General features: G+C 39.7%; 1 protein-coding gene across 3 annotated transcripts in view; it reads right to left on the bottom strand.

The window, feature by feature from the left end:
* The window catches only part of LOC127455675 (contactin-5-like), a 389,595-nt gene that overhangs the window by 177,895 nt on the left and 188,327 nt on the right, over positions 1-23,373 (bottom strand). For all 3 annotated transcript variants that reach the window (XM_051723705.1, XM_051723706.1, XM_051723707.1), the window contains exon 3: positions 12,452-12,655. In XM_051723705.1, coding sequence (XP_051579665.1) covers positions 12,452-12,655 — 204 coding nt within the window. The remainder of the gene's footprint in view (positions 1-12,451; positions 12,656-23,373) is intronic.

Raw genomic sequence — 23,373 nt, 5'->3', positions numbered from 1 at the left:
ACTAGAAGAAATGAAGAAGGCATGTCTGACTTGAAGGCATCACACACACATACACAAACATTCACATGTTTACCCAGCTATCTAAAGGAGGACAAATAATAGCCTACACAATAAAATATTATTTCTATGTAAAGTTAATTATAGTGTTGTCACAGTACCAAAATTTCAGTAGTGAAATTTCACGGTTCTCAATACCAATTTCAATACCACAGCAAAAATATGCTATAATGTGCTACTGAACACATACGTTTAGTTATTTTTAATAATTATTTTAATAATTACAGTTTAATCATTATTATTATTTTCCAGAACATGTTTTAAATTCTAATCTAATTTAATCATCAAAATGGTGTCTAATCAATAAATTCTTAAAACTTTTAATAAGTGAAAATAGAACTTTTTAACGTCATTGCATTTTTTTGCCAAACCTTTATCAACAGCTGTCTTGCTTGTGATAAACTGATTAATTATTGTTATTGTTATTATTATTATTATTATTATTATTATTATTATTATTACTACTACTACAGAGAATATTACATTTTACTATACAGTTGTATTATTAATATATTTTTATTCATTTTTTTATTTTATTTAATTTCTTCAATTTCAGGCATCTAGCTTTCATTTTGAATCATGCTTTTATTATTGTGTGTTTTTTGCCGGAAGCATCACTTTTCCAGATAAACAGTTCGCAACACGGCCCAGTGTGATCACTGAAGACTTTTAAGTCACGTCTAAAATCTCATCTGTTTACACTGTCCTTTCACAAATGAAATGTTGGACACAGTTTGTATTTTAAACTACTTGTGTTTGTGTATGTGGTAATTTTTAAATGTTATGTTTTAAATTGTATTACTGTGAAGCACTTTGGTTAACTCTGTTGTTTTAAATGCTATATAAATAAAGATGAGTTGAGATTAAAGTGCAAATGCTGTGATTTAAATATATAAATATATAGTTTACATGTGCTGTGTGGTTCACAGTGGATTAGTGCTCTGCTCTGTCATCTGATACAATGTGAATGATTCTCAATGTCTGTTGCATTTCCAGTGTTTGAGCGGTCAGATTTATACATTCATTTAAAGTACGCAGCTTATCCACGCTAAGATTGCAATCTTCAGCGGTTTAATAAATCACATTAGGACATGTCACTTGGATTAATTGTCCATTTCAGTGTAAAAGGAGTAACAGAGTACGCATTAAAATTAATCATGTGATCATTTTAAAGCTGTCGTGTGTCAGTAATACTGTGCGCTGGTACTGGGTAGAGTCGGTGCTCGGTACTACCGGTACTGCAGAAACACTGGTATCATTACATCTTTTTATTTTATGACTGACTTGGTACCGAAGTACCGGTACTTTTGATAACACTAATTAATTACTTATAATGACTACAGACTAAGCCTGGGGGTAAAAGTTTACAGGGGCTTGGAGTAACAATGCCACTGAAAGTGATAAGAACGCCACAGATATTTAGAATGTGTGGGCAAAAGTGTCCCATTATAAATTTATATGTGTCTGTCTCTTAACTAACACATTACATTTAATAATTTTCTACTGTAATCTTAAAATCTGGTTACCGTGGTATAAGTGGTATAATTGACTCTGGCCCGTTGAAATATGGGGAAATAATGCACACCTCGGTTTGTGCATTATTTTTTTTTCAATAATTCAACAGTTTATTGTCAATTATTCTTAACATAATATTTAAGTTGACTTGGTTCCCAAAAAATTATGATGACGAATAGTGGGGTTGAGACCAAATAACAAAGTGGACAAAAACAGGCACACAATGGAAAGGTACAATGTGAATGCAAAGAAGACAGTATTTATTTTTTTTTACTCTCTTTGTTACATTGTTATATTTATTTATTTATTTTTCTGTTTGTGGCTGAAGTGAAAAAGGAAGTTTTTTTATTTTATTTTATTTTTGTATTATTATTATTTGCAATAAAACATGGGCAATACATGACCAAATTTTGGTCAAAAGGAATCACTTACTAGTTTTTTGTTTATCATATTGCAGTTCAAATCACAATCACAATATTTTTCAAAATAATCCCAGAATGACTTTTTGTCCAATTTGTGCAGCTCTAATTATATAGTATGTATATACTGTATTATATACTGTAAGTGCTGTCAGTCGATTAAAATTTTTCATCACAATTAATATATATATATATATATATATATATATATATATATATATATATATATATATATATATATATATATATATTTTTTTTTTTTTTTTTTTTATTGTTTACAGATAGATTGCTTCACTTTTAATTGACTATATCACAATTCCAGTAGGTCAGAAGTTTTCACACACTAAGTTAACTGTGCCTTTAATAAGCTTGGACATGATGTCAAGACTTTAGACAATTAGCCAATAAGCTACTGATAGGAGGTGTACAGAATTGGAGGTGCACCTGTGGATGTATTTTAAGGCTTTCAAACTCAGTGCCTCTTTGCTTGATATCATGGGAAAACCAAAAGAAATAAGCCAAGACCTCAGAAAAAAAAAAAAAAAAATTGTGGACCTCCACAAGTCTGGTTCATCCTTTGGAGCAATTTCCAAATGCCTGAAGGTACCACGTTCATCAGCACAAACAATAGTATGCACGTATAAACACCATGCAATCATACTGCTCAGGAAGGAGACGCATTCTTTCTCCTAGAGATGAACATAGTTTGGTGCGAAAAGTGCAAATCAATCCCAGAACAACAGCAAAGGACCTTGTTAAGATGCTGGAGGAAACAGGTAGACAAGTATCTATATCCACACTAAAACAAGTCCTATATTGACATAAACTGAATGGCTGCTCAGCAAGGAAGCTCCAACTGCACTGCTCCAACACCGCCATAAAAAAGCAAGACTAAAGTGTGGAGTGGGACGTGGTCATGTGTCTGTCAATGGGGAGAGAGGAAGCGGTAAGGGTGTTTAATGATGCGTAACACCTGTGTCTCGTTACAGTGACGACGGAGATGGGCTTGAAAAGGCTGCCGAGAAAGCCAGTGAGAGAGAGAGAGAGCCCCAGACACACAGACCTGCCAGATCATGAAGCTAAATGCTGCAAAGCCGTGAACCTTAATTATTACCTTAAGTGCTGTCTCAAACAACTAAGGCTAGAGTAAATGCACTGCTGTGAAGCTGGAAAGCCAAAGACTGTTTGTTAGACTGGTAAACCATTAAAGCTTGATTTACCTGGACTGCCACCCCGCTTCCCACTTCCTTATTGTTGATTCTTCTACACTGGTGCCGAAACCCGGGACTTGAAGGATGACCACGCTGTCCTGGAGACCTCGCTGCTCCCTCAAGAACGCGACGGCAAGGATATATGAAGCGGCTCTTCAGCAGACTACTGGAAGGGATGGCTGAGTGAGTCCAGTACAATTGCCTGGCATCGCTGACGGAGGTGTTTCAGCTGGCTGAAGAACGGGTGGGTGGCGTGTTCGGGAGCCGAGGAGTTTTTTTTTTCTTTCTCCCCTCTCTCGCTCTCTCCCTCTCTCTCTCCCCCTCTCTCTTGCGCTTTGATCGCTTTCTTTCTCTCTCGCTCCTTCCTCCCCCTCTCCTTTCCCTAGAGCTGTTCCGGGTTCACGGAGGCAGGGAAAACCATCCGGCGCTGGGTCGGCCGAAAGGGCAGCGACTCCTCTCCAGAAATGGGTGGGGGGAGTAAGGCTCAGGCCAGAGAGGTCCCCGGCCTGAGTCGGGTGATGGGGGTTATGTGGAGAGCAGAGCAGGCCAAGTGGCGACTGTGCGGAGCGAGGCCAGGTTGGACACCTGCAGCAGATTATCTCGCCCAACTGTGGGTGATTACAGAGCGGCAGTCGGGAGAGACTCCAGGAGAGAGAGAGACCAATGAAGCTGTGTGTTCATGTGGGGCTGAAAAGCACCCTGTTAATGTGTGTTTATGTGGAGCTGAATAGCACCCTGTTAGTGTGTTCATGCTGCTGAAAAGCAGTGGTATTGAATGTCTTTGTTACACTGAAAAGTGCTGACAATAAAGTGTCTTATGTTGGACGTTTGACTGGCTCCCGCCTCCTTCAGTGAGTCGACTTCCTTACATAAAGTTTGCAAGTGCTCATGAGTATAAAGATCTTACTTTTTGGAGAAATGTCCACTGGTCTAATGAAACAAAAATTGAACTGTTTGGCCATAATGACCATTGTTATGTTTGGAGGAAAAAGGGTGAGGCTTGCAAGCTGAAGAACACCATCCCAACCATGAAGCATGGGGGTGGCAGCATCATGTTGTACACTGAAAACCCTAATAAGTTAATTGCACTCATTTGATTGCGTAAACTTATTCCCTCAATTCCATTGAGTAATGGGGTCTCCCAAAACTTGAGTATTTAAGTTCAATTAACTTGGTTTTCAAGTAGAGTGAACTTAACTATTTGAGTTAACTACATACAAGTAAACTTAACTCAGATTTTAATTTAAATATTGTTGTATATTTTAAATTGAATTGATTCAATTTTAGATCAAACAACAGCACAGCTCAAATAAAGACGATAACTGATTCTAGGTCAGTTATTAAATAATTATTTACACAAATACATATATGCACTTCAGATGCACATGCACAAAGAGAACTGAGATAGTGTGACCAGGGTCCAACTTGACCAAAGAGACACAGATCACCCTAATGGTGACACTACACCAAACAACTATTTGCAACAAAGCATAAATAATACAACAAAAGAGCTAAAACATCTATGAATTCTTAATAACAATTATTTAAATTCCCCAATCTGCTCCCTCTGAACAAGGAAACTATTCAAGCAGCAAGAGATTGTGGGTATTCCCCGTAGCCTCAATTTTGTACTCAGTAGTTTGAGTTATTAACACTTCAAATCTTAAGTCTATGGATTTTTAAGAAAAAATAAGTTCAATGAACTTAAATATTTGAGTTATGAGTCCAAAACTTGACATTTCAAGTAATACTTAATTAAGACAACTTGATTTTTACAGTAATGACAACTTTAGGGTTTACAGTGTACAGCTGCTTTGCTGCAGGAGGGACTGGTTCACTTCACAAAATAGAAGAAATGATGTGGACATATTGAAGCAACATCTCAAGACATCAGCCAGGAAGTTAAAGCTCTGTCACAAATGGGTCTTCCAAATGGACAATGACCCCAAGCATACCTCCAAAGTTGTGGCAAAATGGCTTAAGGACAACAAAGTCAAGATATTGGAGTGGCCGTCACAAAGCCCTGACCTCAATCCGATAGAAAATGTGTGGATAGAACTAAAAAAGCGTGTGTGAGCAAGGAGGCCTTCAAACCTTACTCAGTTACACCAGTTCTGTCTGGAGGAATGGGCCAAAATTCCAGCAACTTATTGTGAGAAGCTTGTGGAAGGCTACCCAAAATGTTTGACCCAAGTTAAACAATTTAAAGGCAATGCTACCAAATACTATCAAAGTGTATGTAAACTTCTGACCCACTGGGAATGTGATGAAAGAAATAAAAGCTGAAATAAATAATTCTCTCTACTATTACTCTGACATTTCACATTCTTAAAATAAAGTAGTGATCCTAACTGACCCAAGACGGGGAATGTTTTCTATGATTAAATGTCAGGAATTGTGAAAAACTGAGTTTAAATGTATTTGGCTAATGTGTATGTAAACTTCTGACTTCAACTGTATATATTTCTAGGACTGGACAAACCCTAACTCAAACCATAAAAAAAAAAAAATAAAAAAAAAAGACTTGTTCTTTAACATCACATTCTTAAAACAAACACGCATGAAAAACTGCACATTTCACAGTCCTGTGTCTTTTTCCCATGAATCAAAAATAAGGCTGTGGCTGGGAGGGAATATTTTGCATTTAGATTCAATAGAAAATAATAAAAACCCTATTTTACACAGTTCTCCAAGGTACCTCAGTCAATAACATTGTACTACTATGGTGCATCCAAATATACATACTGTAGTACCATGGTACTGTTAAGATAACTCTAAAATAACTTTATTTACTAAAATAAGTGATAAAAGGTAACTATGGGAACATTTATAAACATTTTATCCCCAAAGGTATAGCTCATCTCATATACAGTCATACCAACACATAAATATGATGTTTTGAGATGTGATGTCGTTATATAAACCCTTGTTGATAGGTCATGTAAGTGTTGTAGCATATCAATCTTTGAAAACATAATTCACTGTTATATTACCTTTTCATACTCTGTATACAGATACAGATTTTGCCCTTTCTTTGATAATAAAAGCCATCACACAGTACAAATAATTCAGACTCTATGTATATGCCAGCCTTCAAGCACAGCACATTATGAATGGTCTAAAATTTCTGACTACATTCAAAAGTGTTTAAGAGCATGATATTACCATGACGAATCATAGTGTAATTGAATATCATAACTGATTTAGCAATTTTACTGCATTTTTAATCAATGCAAATTTCTAAGATTTCAAGAAGACTTTTATGATAAAAGTACAAGATATCAATTGCAAAACAGCCTCTTACAAAAGTCAACACCTTACACAGTGTCATGGTGATGGTGTCTGATCGTAATACAATAGTGCTTTAACATATGCCATGGTACCGAATGATTACCATGTTCATTTACCATGGTGTTCACATGATACTGCAGCATCATAACAACACAACAACCCCTTAAATATCCCTTGCAATCCCATATATTATACAGTACATGGTATAGTGATGTATCAGATGGTTATACCATAGTACTTTGATATATACCAAAGGTTATATTGCTATGATATATGTATAAAAACAAGGGACTATAGGAAGTAATTTGGTGTTGGGTAGGAACATCAAACACCCCCTACTGTAGCTTCACCCCTTGAAGTTTACAGACTCATTCTTTAATATCTCATTCTTAAAACGAACACGCATGAAACACTGCACACTTCACAGTCCTGTGTCATTTTCCCAGGAATAAAAAATAGGGCTGTGTTTGGGAGGAAACAAGACAGTTAGGACCGCTTTATTGAATATTTTGGCAATATTTTCTGGTAGACTTAAATCAAAAAAAAAAAAAAAAAAATTTTGCATTAATGGTTTGGAATCGTCTGAATTCTTTCGCCAAAGCTGTCCATATTTCCCATGCCTTCTTCCTCAAAATAACTAAAATAATTGGTCAAAGATCTGTTAAGGAACTAGAATCATTAAGGGGAATCACAATCAGAACTAGAAGTGTTCCATTCCTTATAGTTCCTATCCCTAAAAATTGTACAACTCGTTTACACATTCCAGGAAAATGTTCCAGTTTAAATTTCTTATTCTTATTCTTACAGTTTGTTGGTCACGTGACACACGCAAAAGCATCCCTCTTTCCCAGTTCACAAAAGCCTCAATAACGAGGGTCATTCCTTTAAGCAAGGAAAAACTTCACCCAAGGCGTCCGTTTTCATGCCTAATGAATGCCTTTGAGATTCTAATCAACCGTTCCTTCCTTCACTATTAAACAGGGAGTGCTCATGGCAGTTCACAATTTCACAGACAGACATGTTTGAGTGCACATCGCGGAGTCTTTGTCTACGTCTAACAGTTGAAAAAGCAATTATAGTTAGAGTGCTGAGGTTCACTTTTGTCTTTTGTTCAGCTCAGTTTGAGCAGGTACACCCTGTTCAGGTATCACCTTAAATGAGGCCTTTCCACTGGCCCACACTGTAATTATAAAGAGAATGCAGTTGTGGTGAGGCATTTGAGGACAGGAAGACAACTAGGTCTTGATAGTTTATTTGAGGACAATGACACGAGCTTGGCAACAAGAATACTGAATACATATGTCTTGTGTAAAGGCATTTCCTTTTATGACTGTTATCATGATGAGCATATATTTCTGGTGAACTATTCCAACCGGTTTGAAACATATTCGCACTAATGACTCTCATGTGAGATTGAGAGTGCTTATGTTTGACTGACAGACCATGCGTGTGCGTAAATACTGTTTCTATGAACATGCCCAGACTGAGTTGTTAACACAAGAACCACTTTGACTGATTCAGTCAGTAAGAAAATTAGTTGTTGGATCAATAACCACTTTTGACCGATTCAGTCAGTGAGGGAATGAGCTGTTGACTCAAGAAACGATCTGACCAATTCAGTGAGTGAGTTGTCGACTCAAAAATCTATTTGATGGATTCAGTGAGTTGCTGACTCAAGAATAATTTCGACAAATTCAGTCAGTGAGTTGTTGTCTCAGGAACCAATTTGACAGAGTCAATGAGTGAGTTTTTGACTTCTTCCGCTTCAACCTCACCCAGTAACTGCTTCGACCAATTAGGTGAGTGAATTTTCCAACTAGTTTAGACCGATAACTTATTCAGATGGATTTGCGAGAGAATTGTCAGTAAATCAACTGATCTGTGAACCAGTTCAATCAGTTAATTGAACAAAGATATTATTTGTTAGCAAATCATGATCACTGAGCCATTTATGCAGCTTTCATTTGCAACTGTCGTTTTCTGCAATTTGCAGTCACAAAAGAAGTGTAAGAGTCGGTCTACTTTGTTACTATACACCTCTGCTGAGAGGCAAAAAAGGTTACCAATCAGGAACAAGAAAAACAAACAAAAACAAACAAAAAAATCAACATATCATGTATATTTCTAGTCTATTTATTTTGCCCTTTATAAGTAGGAAAGAACAGCATTTTAGATGTTAATAATTACCTTTGCCCACACATTTTTATCACTTCATACTCATAATATTCATCTCTAAAACTAATTTTATAGGGATGCTTTTGTTGAAGATTAGCTGTGAAATCACACTGTGCTGTTTATTAGAAACTGCAAATGTAGGAAATTAACTAGTTATGTGTTTTAAACTGTAACAGTCAGAGGTAGCACAGCAACACAGATATAGCTGAAGGGATGTTGTATCTATCTGTGTATGTATGCCTCCTGTGCTGTGCTGCTTGTCGGAGGCAGCTTGTATTCTCCATATGGGGCAGTGAGGAGTGTTTTATGATTTAGCAGCTTGATAATGTCAGAGGAATCAGTCATGTGAGAGGCGCGCTGTGATCCGTCAGTCTCACCACAAGCACAGCAGCCCGCTACACCCCCTATCAGCGACACAATTCAATGTCAACCTGAAGACTGCAGGTTACATGGAGAGCTCATAATTCTCATGAACAATTATTTTGTCCTTATGGTGTGGCGAAAGAAACCTCATTTACAGTATGTGATGGCTCTGTTCTGACACCCTTGTCATTTCTTGCATGACCCTTAAACCATTGGATCCGGAGAAGTCTGCGATACTGATCTCAAATGAGACAGTTCCTGTGACCCCATTCTGACCCTTTCAGACTTTTTTATCTGTTGCTATTGAACTACAAACACACTGTTTAATACTCCACAGTTACCAAGTACCAAATAAACTCGATAATCTGAATCTGATACCATCTTCTGGCTTGTTGCACTATTGAATGTAATCATTCTGCTGGAAATGCTATTTTAGGCTGGTTGGAATTCTCAAAAAGTGAGCTTTTTTTTTTGACAGTGCCACAGAGCCACAGTGTTTACACTTTTCGGGGGAATCAACCTTTAAATGGCATACTTATAGTTGTCTCTGCATATTCAACTAGGATAGGAACAAGTATTTTAATATTGAAACAATTTCACACATCAACTTTAAGGGAGACAAGCTGGTCAACCAGTTCAAGCAGTGTTCAAAACATGGTTAACCACTTCAACCAGGTCCTCACCAGCTTAACCAAGCTCTGACTATCTTGACCAAGTTGGTCTACAAGGTCAAATGTGGTCCCACCGGCTGGTAATCAGCTTTACCAGCTACAACATGATAAAACCAGCCTAGCAAAAACCTTCAGTTAGCTTCAGCTGGATTTCCACCATGGAGAAAGCATCTCTGTTGGCAATACAGTATAATATCCATTTTAATAAATGAGTAAAAAAAAAAAAAAAAAAAAAATGTTTCTATTGAACAACAAACACTCTGTTTAACACTTTCACCGGTTCTGACTTTGTTGACCAAGATGGTCAAGCAGATTAAACTTACCCTCACAGTTTAGATGACCTAATGACCAGCTTTGACCAACTACAAACCAGGAAATCCAGGAAACCGATGTCAAAAACATTTGACCACAGCGCTACCAAATGTTTCTTCAAGTAGCCTTAACAGTCTACAACTGCAGATACATTTTTTATTCAAAAGCTAAAAAGCTCAAAATTATTCATACACCATTATCCTACAGGAATCTTGACACATGTTGGCCAGAAATTATTTATTTGTAAAGGTAGATGTTATATTGTGGTTCCTTCATTCTCTATTGAAAATGTACATTTCCCTCTCTTGACAACAGCATCCATCAGTTGTCAGGCTGACAGAAAGCTTTGGGAATTCCGGGAAGTGCTGAGATTTTTCAACACTCTCTCGTCAATTTCCAACTGGCAAGGGTCTCAGTCAACTCTAACTAAACAGAGACATTATAAATTTGTGAGATGTCAGGTTCCTTTCACTGTTAGACAAGGGTCGAACACATAGATTGTGTTGTGCTTTAGTGTGCTGTTGGACTGTCAGCACGACAAGCTCTCTCCAAGAAGTTTGGGGAGCAAATGATCTGGTCCATGTACAGACCAACAATTAAACTTTGACCATTACATCACATCTTGAACTATATTTTAGAGTCGTGCATTATGAGTTTTGCATTTTTCAGTAAAAAATAAAATACCTTTTAAGAAGGCATCTTGAGACCATTTCATTATGTTATATTCTGTAGCATTCTTTCAAGATGTGTTTAAACATAGTAATGTATCCTGTGTTAACACTCCTTAAGAAACAGATCAGGGGTGCGTTTCCTGAACAAAAATGTAACTCACTGTGTAACCACCATAGTACAATGCATCATTGTAGAAATTAACTAGCAACAAAACTGAAGTAATTATGTTGCACATCCATCATCTGTACCACATTGGTTGAGCTGTCATTAATTATGTTACTCAGGGGGTGGAGTAAAAACTTCAGCAAATATTAAATTATAATAGCTAATTAACACATACACCAGAAAGCCATTTAATGCTAAAAAGCTGCTCAAGACAAGAAAGTGGCATGCACCTTGTAATGCAACAGATTCATTGCGCTGCAATAGATGGGTTTCCCTCTACATCAGACTTCAGGGTTCCCCCGACGCACTTTAGCATATGCACATGCGTGCTCTTCAAAAACATATTACCAGCACTTATGCCTTAACATAAACACATAAAAGCTGTGTTCTCTGACAGAAACTGTGAGATAAAGCACTTTCTCTTAACAGCCTTTAATCCCTTAAATGGCTGCACTTGCGTTTGCGTGATGTTTCAGAATGCCACTTTCTGCAAAACCTCAGAATAAATTGTTTTCTAAAATCCATGTTAACATGGTCAAAGTCTTGACAAAATGAAAGATATATTTGTCATTAAATATATAGAAGCCTCAGCGAAGAGAAATGATGTCCACACAGCAAACTAATAAGGAACTATACTTCTAACCACAGGTGGAGAGCTGTAGTTCCAAACACAGAACTTTCCCATACTGTTTGTGAATGTTCGTTAGAACTAGTTTCGAGAAACACCAAATCGTTGAACTATGTTGGTAAGGATGGAACTTGCGACCAAATTTGGATAACGATGCTTTTGGGAAACACACCCCTGATCGGAATGTGGTGGACATAGTGTTAGGGTTAGTTATCAGTCCTGTTTTAGAGTGCTAAATATGGTTACGTTCAAACAAAGTTCCGTTATAAATGAGAATGACAACTGCATTCTATAACCGAATTGACTCAACTCTTTAGGTTGAACTTGTGTCTCATTTGGACTTGATTGTTTTATTAAATAACAAAACAATTAGCACAATAAGACTTTCCAGTGTTATGTAAGTCACCATCTTTGATATTTAGTCATTTTACTTTATGGTTAGACGTTATTCACGGCAATTGCGAGAATAGAATAGGGGCTTGACTTTGGTTACTTGTTCATACAGACAGCATTTGTTCCACTACTGTAAGCTATTGTATGACCAATTCAACAGTTGCACCAGTAATTACATTTGTTTGTCCCAGTCCCAAACACTGACTGTGTGAACAAAACCCTATTGTTTTGCCCATCCCTACTCAAAACACAAAACAGGTGCTAAATAAGAAGGATTGTTGTTTAGTGCAAGAGCAAAGAGCTCAACTGGTGTTGCACATGTGTTAGTCAAGTTAAGTATGGGCACTGAGACTGAAATACCGCCCAAAGCACCAAATAAAAAAGGAATATTCAAGTTCACACTAAAGTCCAATTAGTATCTGAGTCACTCAATGTGGGGTCAAACTCCGGTAAGAAGTGAAAGCAGCACTCAGTTTGACAGGAATACATCAGACAAAGAGAGAAAAAGTGTGTTTCTAAGTGCTCTGCTTGATGGTCAGTGAATTGGCAGTGGATAGTGTGGCTGGTCCTCATTCTCACCTTCACTCCTGTAGTCCTCCTGTGAGCTGAGGGCTGAGTATCTGTGTCTAGAGAACAGAGGCCAGTCCTGGCTGGAAGATCCGGATCCGTGGTTGTTCCTTAACCTCATCCTGGAACCCAGCGAGGAGGATGAAGAACTGTCTGCCTTCATCCGCAGTACTGCCGCATATGACACGGGTCTCCCAGCAACGGCTTTAGCAAAGTCTGAAAAATAAGACAAAGAGAGTTGTAGTGCCATGCTATTCAGTGTTTATTGATACAAATTGTAATCATCTATCTATCTGTCTGTCTGTCCATCTGTCCATCCATCCGTCCAATCTGAATTCTCACACTCAAAAAAAAAATACAAAAAAATTCAAAAAGAAAGGTTGGCAGTTTGTCATCTTGCCTCTTTTCTAATGTTAGAATGTTTTCTAATGATGCTTTCTTCTCCTCTCAAGAAATTTAGCAAAATGTTTTATTTGTCATTAACACTGGCATTTTTTAATTGCAAATATGTCTCACTCAGAGTGAAATTATTTTAGATAGAAAACTCTTAAATGCTAGTTACACAAAGCAAATACACAATGTCTCGGTTACGTGGAACATAACCCTGGTTCCCTGAGTGGGAACGAGATGCTGCATATGAATGCTATGGGACATTGTCTGAGCATCTCGTGGTCTGAAGCCCTTACACAATCACGTCAATTTATTGGCTGATGGCGCTTAAGCGACGCCCATAGGGAGCTACATCACAGGCTGCATACAGGCTCTCGCATTCGCGCCATCGAATCAGATTTTCTGCAGGAAGGAACAAGCCTATGTAGCTGCTAGAGAGTATGGCCAGCTACACAGCATCTCGTTTCCACTTAGGGAACCAGGGTTACGTTCCCTTTTGTAGGAACTTGAGCTACGTATGAACACTATGGGAACGATATACATTCATGCCATGCGAACAGTGGCTACCAACTGTCTAAGCCCATGTGGCAAGCACATAGCGGCCCGTAAGCGAGCTAAAGTGTCCAAATAAAAAAGAACGAAATATGAGGTTAATCCTTTTCCAACAGAGAAAACCTGGGAAGCAGGACAGTGCCCTACACGGGCCTCAAATCTAGGCCCTAGCCCGGTTCTGGTCCGAGATGCAAAGTAGTTATATTTCATTTTGTTTCTTTATTAAGTTAATTTAGAAAAATGTTTGGAGCATTTGTTGTTTGTTAAATTAAAGTTTTTGTTTTTTAAAATGACGACCGGCAGCGGCCAGCAGCCGACAGTGAGTTGATCACGTTTGATGAATTTAGCCTCTCAGATCAACACTTGACTTACCTACAATAAAATCCATAGATATAAAACACTTCAAGCATATCACACAATGTTAGTTTAAATGTTTATTATCACCAACACAGTAAAAAGGCATTTTTGACAAGCTGAGGCAGGCTGCTCGCAACGGCATGTGGAAAAACGAACGAAGAGGCTATACAATCTAAACAACTAAAATAAAAATAAAAACATGCAGGTTATCTTACCTTACCTCAAAAATAAAGGTATCACCACAGAACATGGCTATTCTTATTTCCAATAGTTTCCAACAGTTAGACTAATGAAAATAAAGTCCAATCAAATGAAAAACAAGACAGTCTCCTAGTTTTAACATGGCTACAGCCAGAAGTACAGTCTCTTACAGAGCATCGTGGAGAAAAAGCACAGCATCCACATTGGAAGGTTTCAATCCAGTCCTCCTTTCTTCTATAACTCTTCCAGCTGCGCTGAAGGCACGCTCGCTGCTACTGCTGCTGGCGGGGACACTAAACACTGTGTGAGGTGAATCGTGAGTCCTTGGGAAACCTGTGTGCGTGTGCGTGAGCAGACTGTGTTTTGTGTGTCAGTGTGATAGTTTATAAAACATCTTTCTATGTTTGTTTTACCATCATCAACTTCTCATAGTTTCTTTTAATTAATTAATGTCTAAAATATAAAAAGTTGGAGGAGCCTAAAACAAGCCTGATGCCTGGCCCGCGTGTAAACTATGATGTGAAAATTGGCCCGAAGCCCGGCCCTAGGGGTGTAAATAAGTCGGGGCCCGTCGGGCTCGGGCTGAAATGCAGGGCTCTAAAGCAGGAGTCAAACCCTCATCCAGATTATAAAATCTAACAAATATATGCGGAAATGAACACCCTGCTGCCATACAAATGTCCTCTAAGGACGCACCTCTAGCCAAAGCCCATGAGAATGCCATGCTCCTTGTAGAATGGGCTCGAATACCTGAAGGCGAATGTAAATCGTGTGCTTCATAAGCACTTGAAATTACATCAATAAGCCAATGAGACAGTCTTTGCTTGGACAACAAAACACCCCTGTTGCAGCCACCAAAGCACACAAACAACTGGTCTGACTTATGCCACTGGCTAGTACGGCCAACATAAACTCGAAGCACCCAAACTGGGCAAAGCATATGCAAACTTTCATGCTCCTCTGCCTCAAATGGGGAGGATAGAAAGCCTGAAAATTAATAGTCTGTGAGCAAAATGATGTCAAAATAACCATGCTGGAGCAAAATCCATACATAAGGGATTGATCGACAGGGCATGCAAATCACCAACTCTTCTAAATGATGACAATGCCACTAGCAGGGCCGTTTTAAGAGTCAAAAACAGTGACTGTTGCCAAGGGCTCGAACGGAGCACCCGAGAGCGCCTCGAAAACAACAGATAAATCCCATAAAGGAACGGGAATGGGATGAAAAATTCTAAGCCTGCATAAACCTGTGCATAAAACAAGACAAGATAATGTCTACTGACAGACAGAGACTCCACTGATAAGCGCATGTTCAGCCGCTACAGCGGCAACATAGACTTTAAGTGTTGCCAGGGAAACCCTGGCCCCGAGACGTTCCTGCAAAAATTCCAGCACTGTATCGAGAGGGCAGTGAATTGGATTTTCACCTTGCACTGTACACCAAAAAGCAAAAATATGCCAGCTGTGCATTTAGAATGGTATCAACCACAGCGGGGATAACCCATCATTCAAAAGAGTGCCATACCCATAACTTCCACAAGTCAGTCTGGGGGTGCCAAATGCTGCCCTGTGCAGCAGACTGATCGGTAGAAACGCATAAAGATGCACTTTCGGCCACTGATGTGCCAATGCATCAATGTTCTGTGGTGCCTGAGGGGATAGTGTGACGTCTCGCTCAAAGCAAACAGGTCCACTTCCACTCTGCCGAACCTTCTCCAGATTTGTTCCATAGTCTGAGGATGTAATGTCCACTCTCCAGGCACCAAGCCTTATCTGGACAGGAGATCCGCCCCTAAATTCAACCGGCCCGGAACATGTATGGCTCATAGAGACAGCACATTGTCCCGTGCCCACAGAAGAATGTGACATGCCAGCCTCAGCATGGCATGAGAGCACACTCCTCCCTGGTGATTGATGTAGGACATCACTGTCCTGTTGTCCGACCGGATGAGGACATGGTTGTCCCGAATCTCCAGGAGGAAAAACTTTAACACCAGCAGCACCGTGAACATCTCCAGACAGTTTATGTGCCAATATTGCCACTGGCCCGTACAAAACCCATAAGCTGGATGACCCTCATATACAGTGCCCCAACCCATGGAGGAGGCGTCTGCCATTATCACCTTGCAGCAGCACACTTGTCCCAACGGAATGCCCAACATCAGAAGGCGGGTCCATTTCCATGGTTATAGAGTTTGGTAGCACCCACGCATCACTTTGAAGAGACGGAAAGCATGTGTCAGTGGTTGAAGTCCTTTTGTGGAGTTCATCCAGCAATGAAAAGGTCTTTCATGCAACATGCACAGGGGAATGAAAGCGGTAGCAGCGATCATGAGCCCCAAAAGCCTGTTAAATGTTCTCACAGGGAGAACGTGTCCCACTATAAACATCACTAGACACTGGCGTAATGACAGAAACACAAGCTGGAGACAGGTGCAAGTGCATCGCCCGCGAGTCCAGCTCCACTCCTAGAAACTAGTATGTTGCCCTAGCAACAGAACAGTCTTGTCTAGATTTACATGCAGCCCTAGATTGATCTCGATGATGGGCAGCCAAAGCCTCTGTGTGGGCTAACACCAACCAATCATCGAGATAATTCAAAACGTGGATGCCTTGAAGCCTCAAGGGTGTCAATGCTGCATCCAAGCATTCTGTGAAAATGCGTGGTGCCAGTGCAAGTCCGAACAGAAGGACGCACTTTGCCCCCAAAAGCGAATCTGAGAAAACGTCTGTGCTTCGGCGCAATCTGAATATGGATTTTTTTATATGGGTCCTTTAAATCTACTGTCACAAATCAGTCCCACGGCTGCACTTTTGACATTATTTGTTTCTGCATCAGCATTCTGAATTGACATTTCATTAGAGTGAAATTCAAAGGTCTCAAATCCAGAATGGGATGCAAGCCACCTGAATTGAATGATATAACCATGCTTTATCGTTCAAAGTACCCAGTTCAAAATGGCCTTCAGATGCTGCCAAGCTGATAGACAGGCAGACAGATGAATTAATGCATGGCTCTTGCCTGCAGCGTGACCTGTAACCAATAGATGGCACGTTTGGTTTACTATTGGTGACTGCCCCAGAACCAGCGGCACAGTGGAGGAAAGCCTTCTCTCCTCCAATACTGTGGCTGGTTGAATGAATTTGATAGTGTTTTGCCTTTATTGTATTTAGGCATAAATGATGAGCGCCCTGAATTACTGCAGGGATGCTGAGAGAATAAACATTTTCCCTAGAGTTTTGAATGGGGAAAAGTGAATGAACATTGGGGGAATGTTTATTTGAGAAAACTGGTTCCCCACAATGGCCCCAGCATTCTTTATGGGGGGACAATGTGTGGTGCTTATATTCACTGTGTTTCATGTACACTTGTGCTAGATGAACATCAAATTCTGTTATGCATGTCTTGAAACCTTTGGTCATGGAGACAGAGGCTGAATTTGATCAGGCAATTATTAAAAAAATAAATAAAACGGTCACTCTGAATGTATTTACAGCAGAAAACGGCAGATAAACCACCTTCCCTAGCATAAAACAGGGGAAAAAATATGCGAACATGGAGGGAACTGAGAGCAAGCAGTTTTGCCACAATGGCCCCATCATTCTTTATGGGGGGGGGGGGGGGGGCAATGTGTGGTGCTAATGTTCTCTGTGTTTGTGTACACTTGTGCTTGATGAACATCAAATTCTGTTATGCATGTCTCGAGACCCTTGGTCATGGTGACGGAGCAAGCGTTTTTTTTTTTTTTTATGGTTGTCGGATGTTCAAGGTGTGTACAACAGCGAACTCATCCCGATACTGCCCGAAAGGGCAAACAGGAGAGAAACGGATATGTTTATTCGGTTCAACTTCATTCACTGAATGGGGGCTCATCCTTTGTTACACAGCAAGCTCATCAGGCTCATGTGTATGGAGATGTCGGCCACTCAAAAGGGAAGGATGTGAGTCGCTATAAACAAACACAGTTTTGACAAAAGCATGCACTGAAGAACAGAAAATCTGACTTGATGGTGCAAAAGCGAGCGCCTTTATGGAGCCCATGATGCAGCTCCCTATGGGCATCGCTTAAGCGCCATCAGCTAATAAATTGCCGTGATTGTATTAGGGCTCCCGACCATGTGACTCTCAGACAGTGTCCCATAGCATTCATATGCAGCTCGAGTTCCTACGAAAGGGAACTACTTATTTCTACCATGTTACGTCAATTAATGCTCTGTATTCATAATTGCAAAACAAACATATATACACTATATTGCCAAAAGTATTCGCTCATCTGCCTTTAGACGCATATGAACTTAAGTGACATCCCATTCTTAATCCACAGGGTTTAATATGACATCAGCCCACCCTTTGCAGCTATAACAGCTTCAACTCTTCTGGGAAGGCTTTCCAAAAGGTTTAGGAGTGTGTTTATGGGAATTTTTGACCATTCTTCCAGAAGCGCATTTGTGAGGTCAGACACTGATGTTGGACGAGAAGGCCTGGCTCGCAGTCTTCGCTCTAATTCATCCCAAAGGTGCTCTGTCGGGTTGAGGTCAGGACTCTGTGCAGGCCAGTCAAGTTCTTCCACACCAAACTCGCTCATCCGTGTCCTTATGGACCTTGCTTTGTGCACTGGTGTGCAGTCATGTTGGAACAGGAAGGGACCATCCCCAAACTGTTCCCACAAAGTTGGGAGCATGGAACTGTCCAAAATCTCTTGGTATGCTGAAGCATTCAGAGTTCCTTTCACTGGAACTAAGGGGCCAACCCCACACCATAATCCCCCCTCCACCAAACTTCACAGTTGGCACAATGAAGTCAGACAAGTACCGTTCTCCTGGCAACCACCAAACCCAGACTCATCCATCAGATTGCCAGATGGAGAAGCGTGAATAGTCACTCCAGAGAACGCATCTCCACCGCTCTAGAGTCCAGTGGCAGCGTGCTTTACACCACTGCATCCGACGCTTTGCATTGCACTTGGTGATGTATGGCTTGGATGCAGCTGCTCGGCCATGGAAACCCATTCCATGAAGCTCTCTACGCACTGTTCTTGAGCTAATCTGAAGGCCACATGAACTTTGGAGGTCTGTAGCGATTGACTCTGCAGAAAGTTGGCGACCTCTGCGCACTATGCGCCTCAGCATCCGCTGACCCTGCTCTGTCATTTTACGTGGCCTACCACTTCGTGGCTGAGTTGCTGTCATTCCCAATCGCTTTCACTTTGTTATAATACCACTGACAGTTGACTGTGGAATATTTAGTAGCGAGGAAATTTCACGACTGGACTTGTTGCACAGGTGGCATCCTATCACAGTACCACGCTGGAATTCACTGAGCTCCTGAGAGCGGCCCATTCTTTCACAAATGTTTGTAGAAGCAGTCTGCATGCCTAGGTGCTTCATTTTATACACCTGTGGCCATGGAAGTGATTGGAACACCTGAATTCAATTATTTGGATGGGTGAGCGAATACTTTTGGCAATATAGTGTATATATATATATATATTATTTTTTTTTTTCTTGAAAACTCTGCCAGGAGGAGGGACGTATTCAATATCATAATTAAAGAGCAATTTTACACCTAATGAAAATTTCTTTCTTTGTACTGTTTGCCAATTAGAATTTTAACAATTAGTTACTCCAGTGAATCAAGCCGTCTGACTAAAACCCCAGATGTGATGTCAGTAATGAGGAAAACCAGACAAAATGACAACTTAAATGCTTCATTCTGTGCATGGCATGGATTCGTTCACAGAGCGTTTTGCTAGTAACCTCTAGAAATTGGAGTCGTGCACAATGTGGATATGTATTTGCTTATACAGGCAATCGTGTCTGTAAAAGTGAGTTGACATTTATGAATTCCTAATTAAAGAGAGCCTTTTTAATACTTACAAAATATGACCTTTGCTGCCTCGAACCTTCAGCGTGTAGCCTTAAAATGCAATGAGTATTTACTGGAGACTGCTTTTACTTCTGAGGGAAAACTGCACTGTACCCTTAAAACAAGATACATTTGCTCAAGAGGCTTGTTTTTATGGAAAATATCTTGAATTAAGTTTATTTTTATTACTCCAAATGTCACATTGTTTTTGTTGTTGTTTGCTTGTTTTGAGCATGGTGTGGTTATATGTCTGTCTTATTGTATGTGTTTTTGCAAGATTAATATAAAGGGGGATACTTGTTAGTGTTTAATGATTTGTTATGTTGAGAACTAGAAGAGTTTCTGTTATGCTGGAGTTCTGGGGGTTACCATTACGGTGAAAAGTGAAGCTTGAGCTAACGATGAGGACAGGTACATATCACATATGAAATTGATTGATGCACGTGTGTCATTTAGGATATCTACTTTGTACATGACACGAGTAATTTTTCCAACAATTGTTTACAGATAAATTGTTTCACTTTTAATTGACTATATCACAATTCCAGTGGGTCAGAAGTTTACATACACTAAGTTAACTGTACCTTTAAGCAGCTTGGAAAATTCCAGAAAATGATGTCAAGCCTTTAGACAATTAGACAATTAGCTTCTTATAGGAGGTATACTGAATTGGAGGTGTACCTGTGGATGTATTTTAAGGCTGACCTTCAAACTCAGTGCCTCTTTGCTTGACATCATGGAAAAATCAAAAGAAATAAGCCAAAACCTAAAAAAAAAACCAAAAAAAAAAACAAGTCTGGTTCATCCTTGGGAGCAATTTCCAAATGCCTGAAGGTGCCACGTTCATCTGTACAAACTATAGTATGCAAGTATAAACATTGTGGGACCACGCAGTCATCATACCGCTCAGGAAGGAGACGCATTCTATCTCCTAGAGATGAACGTAGTTTGGGGTGAAAAGTGCAAATCAATCCCAGAACAACAGCAAAGGACCTTGTGAATATGCTGGAGGAAACAGGTATACAAGTATCTATATCCACAGTAAAATGAGTCCTATATCGACATAACCTGAAAGGCTGCTCAGCAAGAAGAAGCTCTGCTCCAAAACCACCATAAAAAAGCACATGGGGACAAAGATCTTTCTTTTTGGAGAAATGTCCTCTGGTCTAATGAACCAAAAATTAAACTGTTTGGCCATAATGACCATTGTTGTGTTTGGAGGAAAAAGGGTGAGGCTTGCAAGCCAAAGAACACCATCCCAGCCGTGAAGCATGGAGGTGGCAGCATCATGTTGTGGGGGTGCTTTGCTGCAGGAGGGACTGGTGCACTTCACAAAACAGATGGCATCTTGAGGAAGGAAAATTATGTGGATACATTGAAGCAACATCTCAAGACATCAGCCAGGAAGTTAAAGCTCTGTTGCAAATGGGTCTTCCAAATAGAAAATGACCCCAAGCATAACTCCAAAGTTGTGGCAAAATGCTAAAGGACAACAAAGTCAAGGTACTGGAATGGCCATCACAAAACCCTGACCTCAATCCGATAGAAAATTTGTGGGCAGACCTGAAAAAGCGAGTGTGAGCAAGGAGGCCTACAAACCTGATTCCTACACCAGTTCTGTCTGGAGGAATGGGCCAAAATTCCAGCAACTTATTTTGAGAAGCTTGTGGAAGGCTACCCAAACATTTGACCTAAGTTAAACAATTTAAAGGCAATGCTACCAAATACTAACAAAGTGTACAGTATGTCAACTTCTGACCCACTGAGAATGTGATGAAAGAAATAAAACCTGAAATAAATAATTCTCTCTACTATTATTCTGACATTTCACATTCTTAAAATAAAGTAGTGATCCTAACTCACATAAGACAGGGAATGTTTAAAGTTTAAAGTGTATGTAAACTTCTGATTTCAACTGTATATACAGTATATATATATATATATATATATATATATATATATATATATATATATATATATATATATAATTTTTATTATTATTATGATTTTTTTATGACACCCATAATGCTTCATTCCTGAATGTTTCACGGACCCATCTCTGTCATAGGATCAAAGAGATTGAAGAAAGATAAACACGCCGTTCACCCTGAATGCGCCCTTGTTTTACAAAAAAGCTAGACACAGCCAACGAATAGAACAGAACACAGGTATCTAGAGACTTTTTTATCAATTTCATTTATTTTTAACTTCTCATGGTATCCCAAAAAATGCGGCACTCCTGCACGAGACGTCACAACGGTCAAAGACGTACATCTGCCGCATATTTATATAGGAAAACAATTGAAAAACAGAACGAACGGATGCAAAAACGTACAATGTGATTGGGTTTGCCTACAAGTTTTTAAGTTCCTTACTCTGGCATTGCTTAAATGGCATGTGAGAGGAGGTTTGCACTAATGTTCCTAAAAATAGTGTCATGAATCCAGTGAGTTTGTCAGTTTGTTTTGTTTGTTTTGTTATTTTCTCTCCCTCGTGTCTCGCAGGCGCTGCCGGCATCCATGATCAGTGTTTCCATGGGAACATTGATTGTTCCCAGGGGAACGCTGATCATGCCACTAATTAGCATGCCTAGCAGCACCTGGTTCTCCACTAATTTACTCCCTCCTTAAGCCCCCGTGTTCTCAGTATCTTTGCTAGATTGTTGTTTGATGTGAAGTATCTCATCTCACTCTCTCTGCCTAGTTGGTCCTGTCTCGTGTATCTGTTGGTTGCCCGTCTCTGCCCGTGTGTCGGGAGTGTGGTTGCTTTCCAGTTTGCTGCATGTCAGATGATCTCCCATGGAGGATACCGCGAGTCGGGAGTAAGATTGTTCTACTCCGCTGGGTGTTGTTCTGCACCTCACTAAGCTTCAACAGAGGATTCCACAAATCTGTTCCTGACTTCCACAATGCACACACTCAGCAACGGACATACTCCTCACGAATTGCCCCTTGCATGGCGCGCACGCTTCTCAGAGATCTCTTCCCGCTGCTATAGCCGGTGCCGGGATCCTCCGTGTTCAATTCAGTGATTATTTATTGTGAATAAATCCTTTGAACTCTTCCTCTGCTATTGGGTCTCTTTGTCTCACTCTCACTTTGACAAAAAGGCTTGATCAATCGGATCACAAATAGTGATCTCCAAAAACGACTTTTTACAATTTAAAGGTAAGACAGATTTTTTTGCCGTGTGTGTGTGTGTGTGTGTGTGTGTGTGTTCTTTATGTATTTTGATTTAAAATTGCATTGTGCCATAGGGCCTCAATAGCAGCAGTTGTGTGCCATTTTAATGGTAAATGTTTCATTCTATACTGAAATTAAGTATGTCATCTCTTTAAATGTAAATAATAGTAACATATCAGATATTTTACAAATATCAGCATCAAAAATGATTTCCCATTCAGGAAGGGAACTTCCTCTCAGCTGCAGGTTGTGCCTTTCAGATGCTTAAGAGGAAACTGATCCAGAAATGTAAGACCGGTGTCTAGACAACTGCTACAGAGAACTCAGCACAAAAGTGCCCGTATAGAAATAAATATAGGCAGTTACGGGATTTGATGGATTGA

The sequence above is a fragment of the Myxocyprinus asiaticus genome, chromosome 18 (assembly GCF_019703515.2).
Source record: "Myxocyprinus asiaticus isolate MX2 ecotype Aquarium Trade chromosome 18, UBuf_Myxa_2, whole genome shotgun sequence".
Taxonomy (NCBI): domain Eukaryota; kingdom Metazoa; phylum Chordata; class Actinopteri; order Cypriniformes; family Catostomidae; genus Myxocyprinus; species Myxocyprinus asiaticus.
The sequence above is the reverse complement of the archived record's forward strand: the minus strand, read 5'-3'. Positions and strand labels throughout refer to the sequence as shown.